Source organism: Dipodomys ordii, unplaced genomic scaffold (assembly GCF_000151885.1).
Source record: "Dipodomys ordii isolate 6190 unplaced genomic scaffold, Dord_2.0 Scaffold97, whole genome shotgun sequence".
Lineage (NCBI taxonomy): Eukaryota > Metazoa > Chordata > Mammalia > Rodentia > Heteromyidae > Dipodomys > Dipodomys ordii.
Genome location: NW_012267313.1, coordinates 9864470 through 9878810, shown reverse-complemented (window position 1 = coordinate 9878810; position 14341 = coordinate 9864470). Strand labels below are relative to the sequence as shown.

The 14341-nt window shown below is 45.2% G+C and overlaps 1 protein-coding gene across 1 annotated transcript in view; it reads right to left on the bottom strand.

Moving 5' to 3' along the window:
- The window catches only part of Arfgef3 (ARFGEF family member 3), a 114752-nt gene extending 100443 nt beyond the window's left edge, over window positions 1-14309 (bottom strand). Inside the window, exons 1-2 of the mRNA XM_013026803.1 lie at window positions 14162-14309; window positions 5928-5979 (exon numbers count right to left, since the gene is read on the bottom strand). Coding sequence (XP_012882257.1) covers window positions 5928-5979; window positions 14162-14246 — 137 coding nt within the window. The 5' untranslated portion in view covers window positions 14247-14309. The remainder of the gene's footprint in view (window positions 1-5927; window positions 5980-14161) is intronic.
- Between the last annotated feature and the right edge of the window lie 32 nt (window positions 14310-14341).

The following is a 14341-nucleotide window of genomic DNA, read 5'->3' as shown; positions in this document are numbered from 1 at the left end:
AAACACCAGCCTTGAGCAAGAACACCAGTGTGAGATCCTGAGTTCAAGCTCCACTATTGGCCCCCAAACAAACAAAACTCCTGAAGATCCTCAGTAAATCTGAGGTAGAAAGGATTTTGAGCAACAAAGGTTTGAGAAGCCTTCATCCATCCACAATGGGGGCCATGGAGGCCTCCACAGAGAGCTCTAAGGTGGTGGGGGGAGAGGGGAGGGGGAAGATGAAGGATGGAAAGGCCACTAGGGGTCTCTCTTCTTGGACAGTCCAACATTTCTTCTGTGGCCTGCAAGAATGGCTACTAATAGACACTGATAGACAAAACACTTGTTCAAGAGCCCAGTGGTCTTGTGTGTGGAAGAACCAGGTCTTGCACTCAGGACTTGAACCTTGTTTATTGTTAGTATTATGTTCACCTTTGGTCCTCAGCCCCACCCACACCTGGGCCCCCTCCCATTCCTGGAGTTCCCATCATGCAGCTGGCCCCTCCTTCTCTCCACCCAGACCCACCTGAACTCCCATCTACCTCACTTCCTACCCCCAGACTCCCCTGCTACCTGGATGGTGATGGATGCCATGTGCTCCCTCTTGGGAGAAATATGGCTCCTCTAATAAACCTTATAGTAATCTTTCTCCTGTGCCTGCCTGCCTCTACGTGGTCCCCTGGGATGGATGTGTCTGATCCTCTTACATTACCGCTCCCTCAGCAAGGAGCAAACTCCTTGTGGGGCTGATTGTGTCCTGTTCATCACTGGGCTTCCAACATATAGATGATTGCTGTTCAGTTCTGTTACCAGGCCCAGGACATCAGTCCTACCATCTACCTACAGTCTGTCCCACCTGAGCTCAGATTATTCCCTCTCTTCTTCCATCCCCAGACCCCGGAATAAAGACGTCAACAAGGAGAGCTACCAGGCAATCATCGTGAACAAACATTGACAAAAGCATCCTCTGTACTGGATGCCTGGGCATGCACACCTTGAACTAACAAGCTTTTCTTTCTTAATCAAATATCCTTTGATTTTAATTACATCTATATTTTCACTATCTCTGAAACCCACAAAGACTTCCCATCCCATTTTCAGCAAATGTCATGCTGCTGGCTTTGTTTTCTCCACTCAGCTTTGTCCAGGGGCCAAAATGAGAATATTGGGAGACAAACCTAGCAGCCCCCCTCCTCACACTCAGACCTGGGCCTAACCCTTCCTTCTTTCCCTCCCATCCCCCTACAACAGCTACAACTGTACACTGGTCACTGTTGTCTGGCATTTTCCCTCCCCACCAACAGTCTCTGAGATCTGCATACAAAACCCCTTCTGTATTTGAACTGGTAAATACAGGAAAACACGATGAGATTTACAACAAAAAACAGTGACAGGAAAGTGATCGTTTCTGTGAGATTCTTTTAAATACAACTGTTCCATAGGACTTTGGGAATTGAAAAACACTCTGCTCCAGCTCAAAATATGATCTATGCTATGTGTATTCATTCAGCTTTAGCCTAAACGGGAGCCATTTGGAAGCTGGCTCACCTCAAGCCTGCTGAAGAAACAGAATCATCACTATCAGCCTCCCCCTTCCCACACCTTACTCCCAGGTCAAGCCAGAGAAGCAGGAGAAGAAAGGGTTAGGTACTTAATTACATAATTGCCCAGGCTTCCCCTGTGGGTATCCACATTTCCAGACCAGAGTCTCTTTTATCTTAAGGTTTCCTCTGCTTACAAAGAGAAGTCAATTTAGGTCATTTCCTGAGCAAAGCCTTGTATACTCACTCATTTCTACAGCTGTCCTAATTCATGGCTGTCTAGCCTGTCCATCTGAACACAGGACACTCCTTTTAACAAGTCTGGTTGCTTGGAAATTGACTTGGAATTTGTTTCCATATCAGGTGTTCTAATGCATATTCTTATATGACTCTGTTCCACTGATGAGAGCTGGCAAACTTGAGCAGATTTTCTTCCCAAGGACAGTGCTTTATCAAATAATTTACCATAGGAAATGTAGCCATGTAGATCTCAGCTTTTCCATGAAAAAGAAGCCTGTGTGTAAGTCACAGGAGTGACCACCCCTTGGAGTTGCCCTGATGCTGCCCTGGCTGGCTCAGGAGTCCCAGTGTACCCCTAGTCTCACAGGACAGCTGTCAGTGAAAGAGTAGTTTAGTTAGGACTCATGCCCTAGTACAGTATTTTGACCTAGAAAGCCAGATGCAAAAGAGAGCTCATTTCAGACCATCTTTCCCCTGCTCATTGAAGGATTGACTCCTACCCTATTATCCCAGGTACATACTGATGCCAGGTAAAACCCCAGGTATATGCCTTGCAGCCTCGATGTGCAGGCAGGGCAATCTGACCTGAGTCTGGCCGTCAACATTCCATTGTGGGCCTAGCCAAAAGTCCCCACCTCTCTCAGACCTAATAGCCTTCCCCTGTCTCCTTTCTCAGACCCCATAAAGGCCCAACTCCAACCCCACCTCCCTGCACAGCCTCCATTCCCGTGGGAAGGTTTATTGTTCCTTACTGTGTCTCAGTAAACAGCCCTCGCCTGTCCAAATGGAGAGTCCGCCTGCTCCTTCCTTTCTTCTCCATTTTCCTAAAATATGGTGCTGAAACCCATCTAGTCTGTTCCTTCCTTTCTCCTCCATTTTCCTAATGCCCATCCATACTGCCTTCTAGTTTCAATCACCTTTCTATGATTTGTGGGAGAAGGTTTTCAAAAGTGACCTGATTGGAAATTAACAACCTACCAGGATGTTGTGAGACCCCACCAGTGACAGGGACAACCAATCAGAGCATAGCTCAGGATATTAGAGGTCCTAAACTCAGACACAGACAGAGAGACAGAGATGGCCACCTGAAGAAGAGAGGATGGATGACTGACAAAGAGAACATCAGATGGACAGACAAAGCAGAGGTGACAGTGACCTTCAAGTTAGGTAATTCTCTTCTGAATAAAATTCTTTATGCTCTTCCTCCCTTGTCCTGGACTTCATTAGTCCAGAGAGACAAGAGCCCATGGAGGCTCAGCAGTGGAGGCTCATTATTCTGGCAGTAGAGCTGCAATACTGGCTGCCATATGAAGTAGGAGTTGCCTGCTGTAGTGGTCTGTCAGCTGTTGAGTCAGAAGGGCTGTGTGGGCTCTTCCCATCATAAACAACTACAGAAATTCTGTATCCTCAGGACTCAGAGAGACTGGCATTCATAGCACCTAGAGAGGGTCACTGACACCAGAGTAAAAGTTTGAAAAATGTTAACTTGTATTCTTACATGCATCAAATTTAGCTGGGAAAATGTGAGCCATAGAGCTGGCTATCTTAAGGATATTAAGGTGTATCATTATTAACTGAGTCCTCATGAATTAAGTAGGTAAAAGAAATCTCTACTAGGGCTGGGAATGTGGCTTAGTGGTAGAGTGCTTGCCTTGCATGCATCAAGCTCTGGATTTGATTCCTTAGTACCATATAAACAGAAAAAGCTGTAGCTCAAGTGATAGAGTGCTAGCCTTGAGCACAGAGAGGCTCAGGGACAGTGCTCAGGCCCTGAGTTCAAGCCCCAGGACCAGCAAAAACAACCACCACCACTACCCCCCCCAAAAAAACCCAACCAATCTCTATCAAATGTATTGCCTTAACTTCAAAATATACTTAGGATGTTATGCAATTATATAACCTTGCTGGTTTATATATAATAAAATGAAAATACAAGAAAATAAAATAATTAATGAAGATTTCCCAGAAAATGAAAGATGACTCTCATCGTTGTACTAGGATTTCTGCAGAAGAAAATTCTAGAGGATAAGAAAAAGACACAAATAACCTTGACATCATTGAGTTGATGGGCTTAGCTCCCCTTATTGTTTGGAACTTATTTCTATAACTCATTGATACAAACAATTTCTCAGAGGTATACTTTGAACTTAAAGCAAGAATTTGGGCCTCTCTTACCTATAAGACATAGTTTAAATATGTAAACTGTACATATAATAACACGCATCACAAAAATCCTACCTTCATTCTTTTCAAAAGAAATAAATTTGTGATTGGGTTGTTATGACTTTTCAAAATGGTGTTATGTTTCCTTTGAAGACTTCCCTTTGAAGCTATGCATTATAAAGACATTAGCTTTTTGCCTTAAGGAAGGCTAAGTCATAGCTGACTGAATTCATATCTTACACCCATCCTAAAATAACCCTCTAGGTCCACAGCTCCTCCATCTAGCTTAGGTGGCTCATACATTTCTTCTCATGTGATGACCACATCACTTAAAAAAAACAACAACACTCTAAGGTCAGGCTATTAACAAGAAGAAGCTTGTAATTGGAAGCTAATTGCAAGTCTTCCTTATCAAAGGCAATAGAATGGGAAAACCATTAGGACAGGTTGACAGCCCAGAAGATATACAAAAAAAGATGCCTGTAAGTTAGAAATGGTGTAGTATCATGACAGTATGTACAAGTTGACAGGAATACTCTCTGTTTTCCAAAGCAGTGGGAAAGGGAAAAGAAGCAACCAGGTCTTCAGGGAACCCTGATTTCTGAAACTGATTTCAGCATCTCCTCTGCTAAAAGTCACCCCCCCACCCACACACACAACTTAACCCTTGTATATGTGTCTTTACAGCTAACGCGGAACAGCCCTTTTACTCAGTTGTTTAAGGCACTGAAAGCAAAGAGGGAGCTGAATGCTCATGGCTTCAGCCTGTACTAGTTACTATAATCCTAGTTACTGATACAGGAATACTGTAGCATCTCTTTAATTGATAGCTCTTGTGCAATCTTTCAAATATATAGGCTGAACTAAGCTACTTAAGGGTGGTGATGGGAGGAAGGAAGGAATGAGAGAGAAGGGGAGAATAGCTGATACTAAGCAAAAGGAACGAAATGTACATATCACCTGATATATGTAACATTAAAATTGCTGTATATCACCTCTAAAACAATAGGCTGAACTCTGATGTTTAAGAAGGGGAAATGAACAAAGAGGGAGAAGAAGCAAGCTCCCCATGAAGAAGATAACAACTCCCAAGATTCAATCCCAAAGACAAAAGCAAGACTAAGGATAGGCAGGTAGAAAGATTTCCCCATGACTACCAACTACAAAATTCAATACAGTGTCCATAGGACAGGTCCTTCCTGGTTCTTCCTCCATCTTGACACTGAATCTGATAGGGAGGCCTGCATGAATTTCTATGCAACATGGATAGAAACACGTTGCTAATTCTTCTGCATGGATTCCTATCCATGTTGTTAACCCTGCTCACCACACCATGATAAGAGCAAGTACTGGAGCCAGGTATCATGCTACATACTTGTAATACCAGCACTTGGAAGGCAGAGACAGAGGCATACATAGCTAGGCCAGCTTGGACTACATATGGAGATCCTACCTCAAAAATACAACCCCCTCCCCTTAAAAACCCCAGTGGACATTAGGCTCAAATAACCAGTGTCTCCAGATCATTCCTTAATTCTACCTGAAATGTTCTGCCATGAGATTCTCCCCTAAATCACCGTATACATTCACCAGTCATCTAAATCATGCAAGTGAATTTGCACTTAGGCTTGTACAAAGAGTGTTCAGAGCAATAAATAGCAGAGAAAAAAAAGGAAAGATGATACTCACCAGTCCCTAAGGGTCCAATATGCTTCTGATATATGATAGTTACTAATGTATGCAATTGACCAAAATGATAGAGGTAATTATTTATCAAAATGGTCATATATTTAACATGAAAGTAATCAATGGCAAAAAAGAAAAACAACCCATAAAAAATTTAGCAGAACAAAAGTATTGGGGGAAAATGTGTATCTGTAACCCTTCCCAAAACAAACAATTTTTAAAAATAACCAATTTCAATTGACATACAGAGCAGAAATGAAAACTAAATCTGAGTGAAAACAGTCAGGAGAATGAAGAAGTGGCCTCTCTTTCTCTTACCTCAGCAAATGGGGCGGGATCTTGACGATAGTGTCCAGGCCACCAAGGGTCTCTGCAAGAGGAAAATTACGAAGTTAAAAGTAAACACTTAAAGACTGAAAGCCTATGTTGTACTGGAATTTCACTATTGGTTTCTTTTTCCTGCCCAGTATAAATTGGTCAATTTTCAACTATCTTCATGCAAGTTATTCATATTTTCAAATCCCTTGGTAATCCCAGAGGCATCCCTGGACCTTGCCTAACTGTTGGGAAAAGGCAGATTAAGAATTAAGATACATTAAAAAATCATAAATTCCTACCCTGAAGCCAAATACCAATTCCATCTATTGACAGATGACCAAAAAAATATTTTCTTGCAGTCAAAATAGAGAAATGAACACTGTTTCAATGTTCTTAAACAATAACGCATACTTGTGAAAGATGTTCAAGTTCAAGAAACACCTCAGGCAAAGGCTCAGCATTCTCACACACACATGGGATGTGGTAAATTAAATCCTTTGATCACATTGCAGTTGGGGACATGGGTTGGGAGGCTCATCCCCAAATTTCATTAATCCAACCTGGATGTTCAATACTTTACCACAGCTTGTGAATTATTTATACTATCCCTGCTTCCAACCCTAGACACAATGAAAAAGCTCATTATTCTCTTCTCTATTTCTATGGCTCCAACTTGTCCCAGTGATCAGCTCAATTGTGTTGATCCCTCTCTTCAATGCTTAGAGTCAACAAACTCTGTGAACTTGAAATACTTTCCCCTGAAGGAAGAAAAAAAAAATCTCTTCCCACCTTGCTAAGAGATCAGAGGAAACAAGAGATAATAGGGGGCACTGAATCCAAACCACTAGACCACCAGGGGTGAAGGAGAGAAAGAACAGTCAAGAATTCAATGTATACACCACAGAATTGAGAAACACAAAGGAAGGGGTGGATCGAAGGGGGGGGTTGAAGATGTTGAATGATGACACAGATCAAGATGCATTGTACACATGAAATGCTTTGTTAAATGGCAAAAATTCAATAGTAACCTAAAATTAAGGTAAGTAAGGAAAGGGGTGGGTTGGGAGGGGTGGGTAAGAATGTTGAAAGGGATGACAATGATCAAGGTACAGTGTATTCATAAACTGTTTTAGTGAATGCCAACTCCTTTGTGCAACTACTTAAAGATAACAAAAATATTCAGAGACAGAGAGAGAATAAAGACATCCCAGAGACTCAGGCCAAAGTGTGACAAGATCTGGCCTGTTTGAGCCAATGGGGTACCACAGTGGATTTAGGAGAGACAATATCAGCAAAACAGAAAGATGAGCTCAGCAGGGTCAGTGGTACTTCAGGGATAAGGCCAAGGGAGGCGGCAAAGGACTGAGGCCAGCACTGAAGATGAGACAGGATGACAAGAAAATAAATCCCTGAGGTGCAGGTCCAGGGAGCAGCCCAAGGTCACACAGGTCAGCACATCCCAGCATTGAGCAGGGCAGGGGTCAGCACCCAGGCCAAGTCCATGCTGCTTGCTAAGTAGAAGCAATGACACTGGACAACCAAACCAGTTGGTTTTCCTCCAGAGAGAGGAGGTTTATATATCCAAACTCAGGATGTCTACACATGCTTGGAGAGTGGCTAAAAGAGGAGGGAAAGAGGCTTCAGGGGTAGCCCAGTGGTGGAGTACATGCCTAGTGTAGACAAGGCTCCAGTTCCCAACTCCAGTACCAGGAGATGTGAGAAAGGGCAGCCACACAGCACCATGAGTGCCTGGACTCTGAGAGGATCCCCTTCCCCCAGGCCTGTGGGGATGAGAGTGGAACTGGAAGCCAGTGCTAGAGGCTCACGTTTGTAATTCTAGCTACTTGGCTGAGATCTGAGGATGGAGGTTCAAAGCTAGGCTAGGCAGGAAAGTCTGTGAGACTCTTATCTCCAGTTAACCACCAGAACACCAGAAGTGGCACTGTGGCTTTAAATGGTAGAGCACTAGCCTTCAGCAGTTCCCAGGCCCTGAGTACAAAGTCCGTGCTGCTTGGGGAAAGAGACCAAGGAAGCCCATCAAGTAAGAAAGAGAAGCAGGCTCCAATTCCAGCTGTGTTTGTGGCGCTGTGGGGGGTGGGGAAGACGCTCATCCTCCCCATCTTCACAACTGCTTGGGGATTTTCCCAGGGTTGGAATCAACCCAGGAGCTGGGGCATGCTAGGGAAGCTCTCCACCACCGAACTCTACTCCCTAGCTCAGTTCCTTCACCTTCAAATGGAGGTTGGTCACACCTACTCCTCAAGATTCCTGTAAAGAGGTGATGAAATCATGATTATAAAGAGTCTGGTGCTTTCCTGACACTGTTCTTAGGGGTGGATTTCTGTCTTCTTTCTTTCATCTACAGTACTAACAAAAGATCTTGTTAGATACTGGGCTAGGGGCCCAATGGTAAAGACAGACACAACTGAGAAACTCAGCATACTCTAAAATTCCAGTTGAAAACTGTGATAAAAGCCACAAAAGAACATACAGAGAATTGGGCAAAGGCAAGATGAGAGAGCCTTCTGCGGATTGTGGCACTGGGAAGAAACAGACTGTGTGAATTAGGTGAGGCAGAGATACTCCAGATAAAAGGAAGAATGAGTTCCCAAGACATCAAGACTTAACTGGGCATAGTGACTCACACCTCTAGCCCCAAGTACTAAGGAGGCTGAGATAGGAGAATCTCTTGGGCCCAGGAGTTTAAGACCAGCCTAGGCAACTTAGCAAGACCCTGTCTCAAAATCAAATGAGCAATTCAAACCGCTGAGACTTTCAACCTAAAGCAAAATACTGCACAATGAGAATCCCAACAATGGCCAGCCCCTTAGGGCCACTGTGGCCAAACCCCATCTTCTATCACCTGGTGACTATAACAGCCCCCTCACCGCCTTCCTGCCATAGACACTCCCCCGCCCCCCACAAACTGCAGCCTCTTCAGCCTGAGAGATCTTATGAACGGCGAAGTCAGGGTCCCATCTCATTTTAAATAAAAGCTAAACCCTTAGCCAGACCAACAGGATTTTTAGAATCTGGCCTCTAGCCTTGGGTTCACCCCCAAACCCCTCATCTTGGCTGGCTCCAGGACACTTCGCACTTCACAGACTCCCCATCAGCAAGGCTTTCCTTTAATAGACCGTTTGAATTACAACTATTTAAGTTACAACCAGCACCCAGAATAGCACCTGACCCATGGTAGATGCTCATTAGATACTTGCTAAATTAATGAAATAAGGGAGGGCACAGCACATGTGAGATCTGAAAAGAAGACCAGCAGGGCTGAAATCCAGAGTGCCAGGGGAAGGGTAGCACAGGATGAGGCTGCAGGGCAGACAGCATGCAACAAAGATTCCTTCGGTCCTAACTGGAAGCTGTTCTGTGTTTTCTCATGGCACAGCATTAACAGGTTCAGAGGTTCAAGGGTGGTATACCAAGAGGAACAGCTTGAACAGGACTCCAGTAGACAAGAACAGGTTAGGAGGCTATGACAGGAGTCTAGAGAAGGAAGGAAAGCAGCTTTGACTGGAGGGTTGGCAACAGAGGTAGAGAGACATGGCCAATCTAGTGGTGTAGTTAGGAGTTAAAAATCACCAGAATGAAGCCAGGTGTGGTGGCACACTTGTAATCCCAGCGCTCAAGGGGCTGAGGCAAGAGGTTGGTGAGTTCGTAGTGAGACTCTGTCTCAAAACACCAAAACAAAAACAACAGAGAGCTGAACTTGGATGCTGGAGCAGGCAAGATGGTGAATCATAAACACATATCAAGGATGCCCCGACGGGCTTCAGGTTTATGCAGCTGGGTGGGCAGTATATCAGCAGATGCCCTGAAGTACACACAATCATGGCGATAGCACCAGTGCTCCAAGCTCCTCCAGTGAAGATGCAGAGAAGGTGGCGGCACTGGGGCGTGACTTTCAGAACACGGGGTAGACTAGGATGGCAGTGAGCACTAGTGACGTGGCTGAAGCTACATTCACCAGTGGAGACAGAGTGGCTCCATTGGATGGTCACGGAGGTAGTCGAGGCAGAGTAGGTGCCAAGCTGTGTTTGGTGTTGCTGACAGAGGTGAAAGAGATCAGAGCAGGACAGAGTGAGTGGAGAGAGACCACATAAGCACAAGTCCCTACCAACACTTGGGAAGGACCTGAGGCTGGAACCTGAGCCTGGACCAGGCTGAGGCTGGACCTGAGCCTGAGGCTGGAAGGCAGAGCAGATGGGGAGGTGAAAAGACCTTCCACCTTCTCGGAGTTGAAATTCCTGCTTCCCTCCTGCCTTTATTTCACAGATTAATTCCATGTATGTCCTTTGATAACATGTAAACTAATATAAGTATTTTTAAAATGAAGAAGACATTGTCTCTTCCAGATCTCTCTCTCAAATTAGCTATTCTATTTTATCTACACATCTTAGCCACCATACTTGCCAGTTTCTGCAAGAAAGCATTGGATTTTGTTTGTGTTACTTTTGTTTTTTAACTGGGGATTAACTTGGGGTCTGGAGTTTTCACTAGAACCATGTCTCCAAGTCCTTTTTAGTTCCCCTCCCCCACTATAAAGCCTCATGCATCTTCTCACCTCTGCCTCCCCAAATGGCTAGGACCACAGGTGTGTGCTATCACACCCAGCAAACTCTGTTCTAGGCTGCCTGAGCTCGCCTTCAACCTACTCACTCCCACTCTTTTCTATTCTGCAGTCAGACCATTGCTTCCCTGACAAAAAGATTCCAAAGAACATTAAATGAAAAGAAGATGCAAATTCTTTGCTATTCTGAAACAATTAAGAACACTTGTTTTCAGAGAAGTGTTAGGACAAAGTAGAAGAAAATACTAAGGTTAAAAATACACTAAAGATTAAAGAAGAAGAAGAAAACTCCAAGTTCAAACGCAAAGCAAATGATAATGTGCCATGCGTGGTATGACACTTTGCCAAAGAGAAAGCTTTTACACTGCTTACAGTGTCATCTGCCTACAATGATTAAGAGGACAGGGAATGCGATACTATTCTAATATTTTCCAATATTCTGAAATGAACGTATATAACTTCTAAATAAAAACAGTTGAATAACCATTGAAGCCCAAATGAATCATTAGTTGATTGCTTGATTGAATATCTACCTCTGAAACTATGGATATAGAAGGCACCAGAGAAGCATAAACAGTGCCTATGCTCACAGAATCCACAGCACCTTAATATTTCTTTAAGCAGCACTGGCTCTCCTGCCTTCTGAGACTTGTGGCCTACGTCTAAGCTGAGAATCCACTGGGTTCCTAGGCTGAAGGACAAGTTCGGGGCTACTCATATAACTCATCAGGACAAGGAGAGAATAAACAGAACCAAAGATCCAGTGAGAGTGGTAGAAGAGACCCCTTTCTCTTGAGATGGCCTACATGTGGTCACGATCGATCCCTCTCATGACAGTGAATGACTATTTGTTCTATAATGGGTCTAAGTGGGAGGTGACCCTGTCTCCCATCATCATGGGAGTCCTCTGAGAAATAACCCCTCTCCCATGATGGCCTCAGCACCTGATGGCCTCTCTCTCCCAAGACAGTCTAAATATGCTGATGTCCCTTGCTCATAAGATGTCCCTTGCCCAAAATGATGGAAGATCCACTTAGTATACCAGAGGGCAAGACAAGGTGCTTGACACACTGTATAATTTCCAAACCAAATGGAACATACAGCTGTTTAACAAGAAACTTAATGGATGGAGCAAATAAACTGTGTTATGACTAAGTCTGCTTTAATCAGTCTGTTCTCTTATGTCCAATGTATTTGTCAGTTATCTTGCAGCTGACGAGCTGTGGAGACTGCAACTTTATGATCCAAAAAAAGAAAAAGTGTTCTATTAAAAGACTACAGAAGGCAGGGCTCTGGACCAGGAAACACCTGGCTTTCCTAAGGCACACAGGGAACGCGCCCTGGGTGAGCAGACCCTGGGAAGGCTGGAAAGGGAATTCCTAGCAGAAGGTCTGGCATCAGCCAAAGTAGAGCTGTATCCTGCTTGCAGTGTGATCAAGAAAGTGTGGCAGCTGGCTGCCACTGGGAGAATGATGAGAAAGTGGATTGGAGCTAGATTTGAAGTGCATTCTGAAGAATTCACATGCTCATGTAGGAAGCAATGATGGGGCTGCGCAGTGTAGAAAAACCATTGACAGTGCAGGAGGAAGACCAACAGGAAGCTATCCCCCAAGTGTCTGTTATACTGGGCATTCTCCCTCTGCATGCCCTTGGATTTATTCCTTCCTGGAGCATTTCATTCATCCTTAGCATCCACTGCTCTGCACAAGGGAGCTCTCAATAGTGTTTGCTTAATAAGCAAGAAAAAAGAGATCCATACATTGTGCATGCTTCAGGTAAATTCTACTCAAAAAAGACCCTCATTTTACATCAATTCACCCTCCCACCCCTAACCTCACATTTCATGCCTCAGTCTTTGACCCGTTTTCCTGGGGTGTTTATTCCCCGCTGTATTTATGAACACCTGGCACTGCAATTTCACAACTTCATGCACATAATTTTCTCTTGCTGATTAAGGAACCACCTCTGGGAAAGGAACCACATGTATTCTCATAGTCATGCTGGATTCTGGGCTTGACCCGGGAAAGCTACCTACTCTGGGATCTCAGCTTCTCAAGAGCACAAATTCAACAACACTAATTTAGACTTAACATGTTGTGGAACATCAACTGTTCAAACTTCTTAACAATACTAGATGATTCTCTCCTTACTTATCTCAATCTGCTCCATTTGCAGTGACATACAAATGAATATTAAGACTGTATGTTTAGAGCACAGTTGGGTTCTGCTTGATTATGTTACTCAGCCATCTGTGACCCTTCACTTAGGGGCATTTGGGAATCCTAGCTGGGTCTCACCGCTGAATCTCAATGGCAATGCAAAAAAACAGTACTGTGCCTTTAAGAGCCTTGCAATTCCCAGATTGTAGTCCATTAAAAAAAAAAAAATTGACAGTAAGTTAATATGGTCAATGCCTACGAGGTAGAACACACAGTTTAGAAACAATACCCCCCCCAGTAGGTATTACTATGATAGTCTGTGTACAGCATGCAGACATATGTGAATTAAGACCTTCTAAATTACAGTGTTGATGGCTTTATGGCCAAGAGTCGAGGAGGGAAGCCCAGAACCCATACCAAGAGGCAAAAGCTTGAAATAGTGCAATGGTAGAATAGGCATTCCTAGGCACATTGGGGTGAGCACACCACAATCACTCTCCTAGGTCTATATTGGGTGGAGAGGCTGCTAATGGCAATTCTCTTTGAGGCTGATTCACAGCACAGGGTCCTGACCAGAGAGGACTGTTTGTGTGTGTGTTTGTTTTACATTTGGAAGGAAAGGGAGTCTATTTAATTGACTGGTGACTGGGGACATGCACAAGCTCTGGCAAGGGAAGGCAAGAGGCCCACATAGCTGCCTGGCTCTTTCCTGGTCTTTCCTTTAAAAAAAAAATCCTGTTTGACTGAAGTCTGCTCCTGATCTTGTTGCATTCTCATCCTGACTATTTTGACCTCCCAGATTCTCCCTCAATTGATATGTCACTCCATTTTCTTTCTTCCCCCCTGCTGTTGGATTTCTACAACTTGAGTCTGATGGGAAATACAAATTTGCTACCTGGAATTTATCTCAGCAATAGCGCATCCATCTAAAACCCCACCTGTGTGAAGGGCAGACCACCACAGAATTACACAACCAGCACGATCCTCTCCGTCTCCTATTCTTTTTGTACAAACAACCAGGAGAGCCACACCGATCTCAGTCAGGAAAATCAAATGAAGCAAGCCCTTCTTGGTCCCCCTGGCCAGTGTTTATGACCAGAGATGCTGGCTCGACACCCCTCCTTTCCAACAGACACCTTAGAATCCGGGCCTGGATCTGCGGGGGGGCTTCAGGTCCTCACTGGGCGACAGGAGACCTGTCGAAGGTGCTGGGGACGGGGAGCGAACGCGGGCGGCCCCCGCAATGAGGACAGCTGTTCCCGATGAAGGTGGGGGGGGGAGATAAAGGGCCCAGGAGGGGAGGCAGCTGACTGCCTCCACCCGAGCCTGGATCTCCCCATCCCACATCAATTCACCGAGGCAGCTCGTAATCGCGCCACGAGCATCCATCCGTCCGCCGGGCTGGGTGCTCACCCGGGACGCCGAGGGCGGCGGCGGCCGGGCCCGCGCCGGTCCCTGCGGGTCCCCTCCGGGTCCCCTCCGGCTCGCGCGCTTACCCAGGGCCCAGGTGCAGCTCTCCTTGATGGCTTTGTACTTGCTCCCGGACGCCTCCTTCTGCAGCTTCCTCAGGATCTCTTCCATCTTGATCTTCCCGGAGCCGCGGAGGGGGGAGCGCGCCGGAGCCGGGCGGTGGTGGGGGGACGCGTCGCCGCGTTACGGGAGCCCCGGGGGCGCCT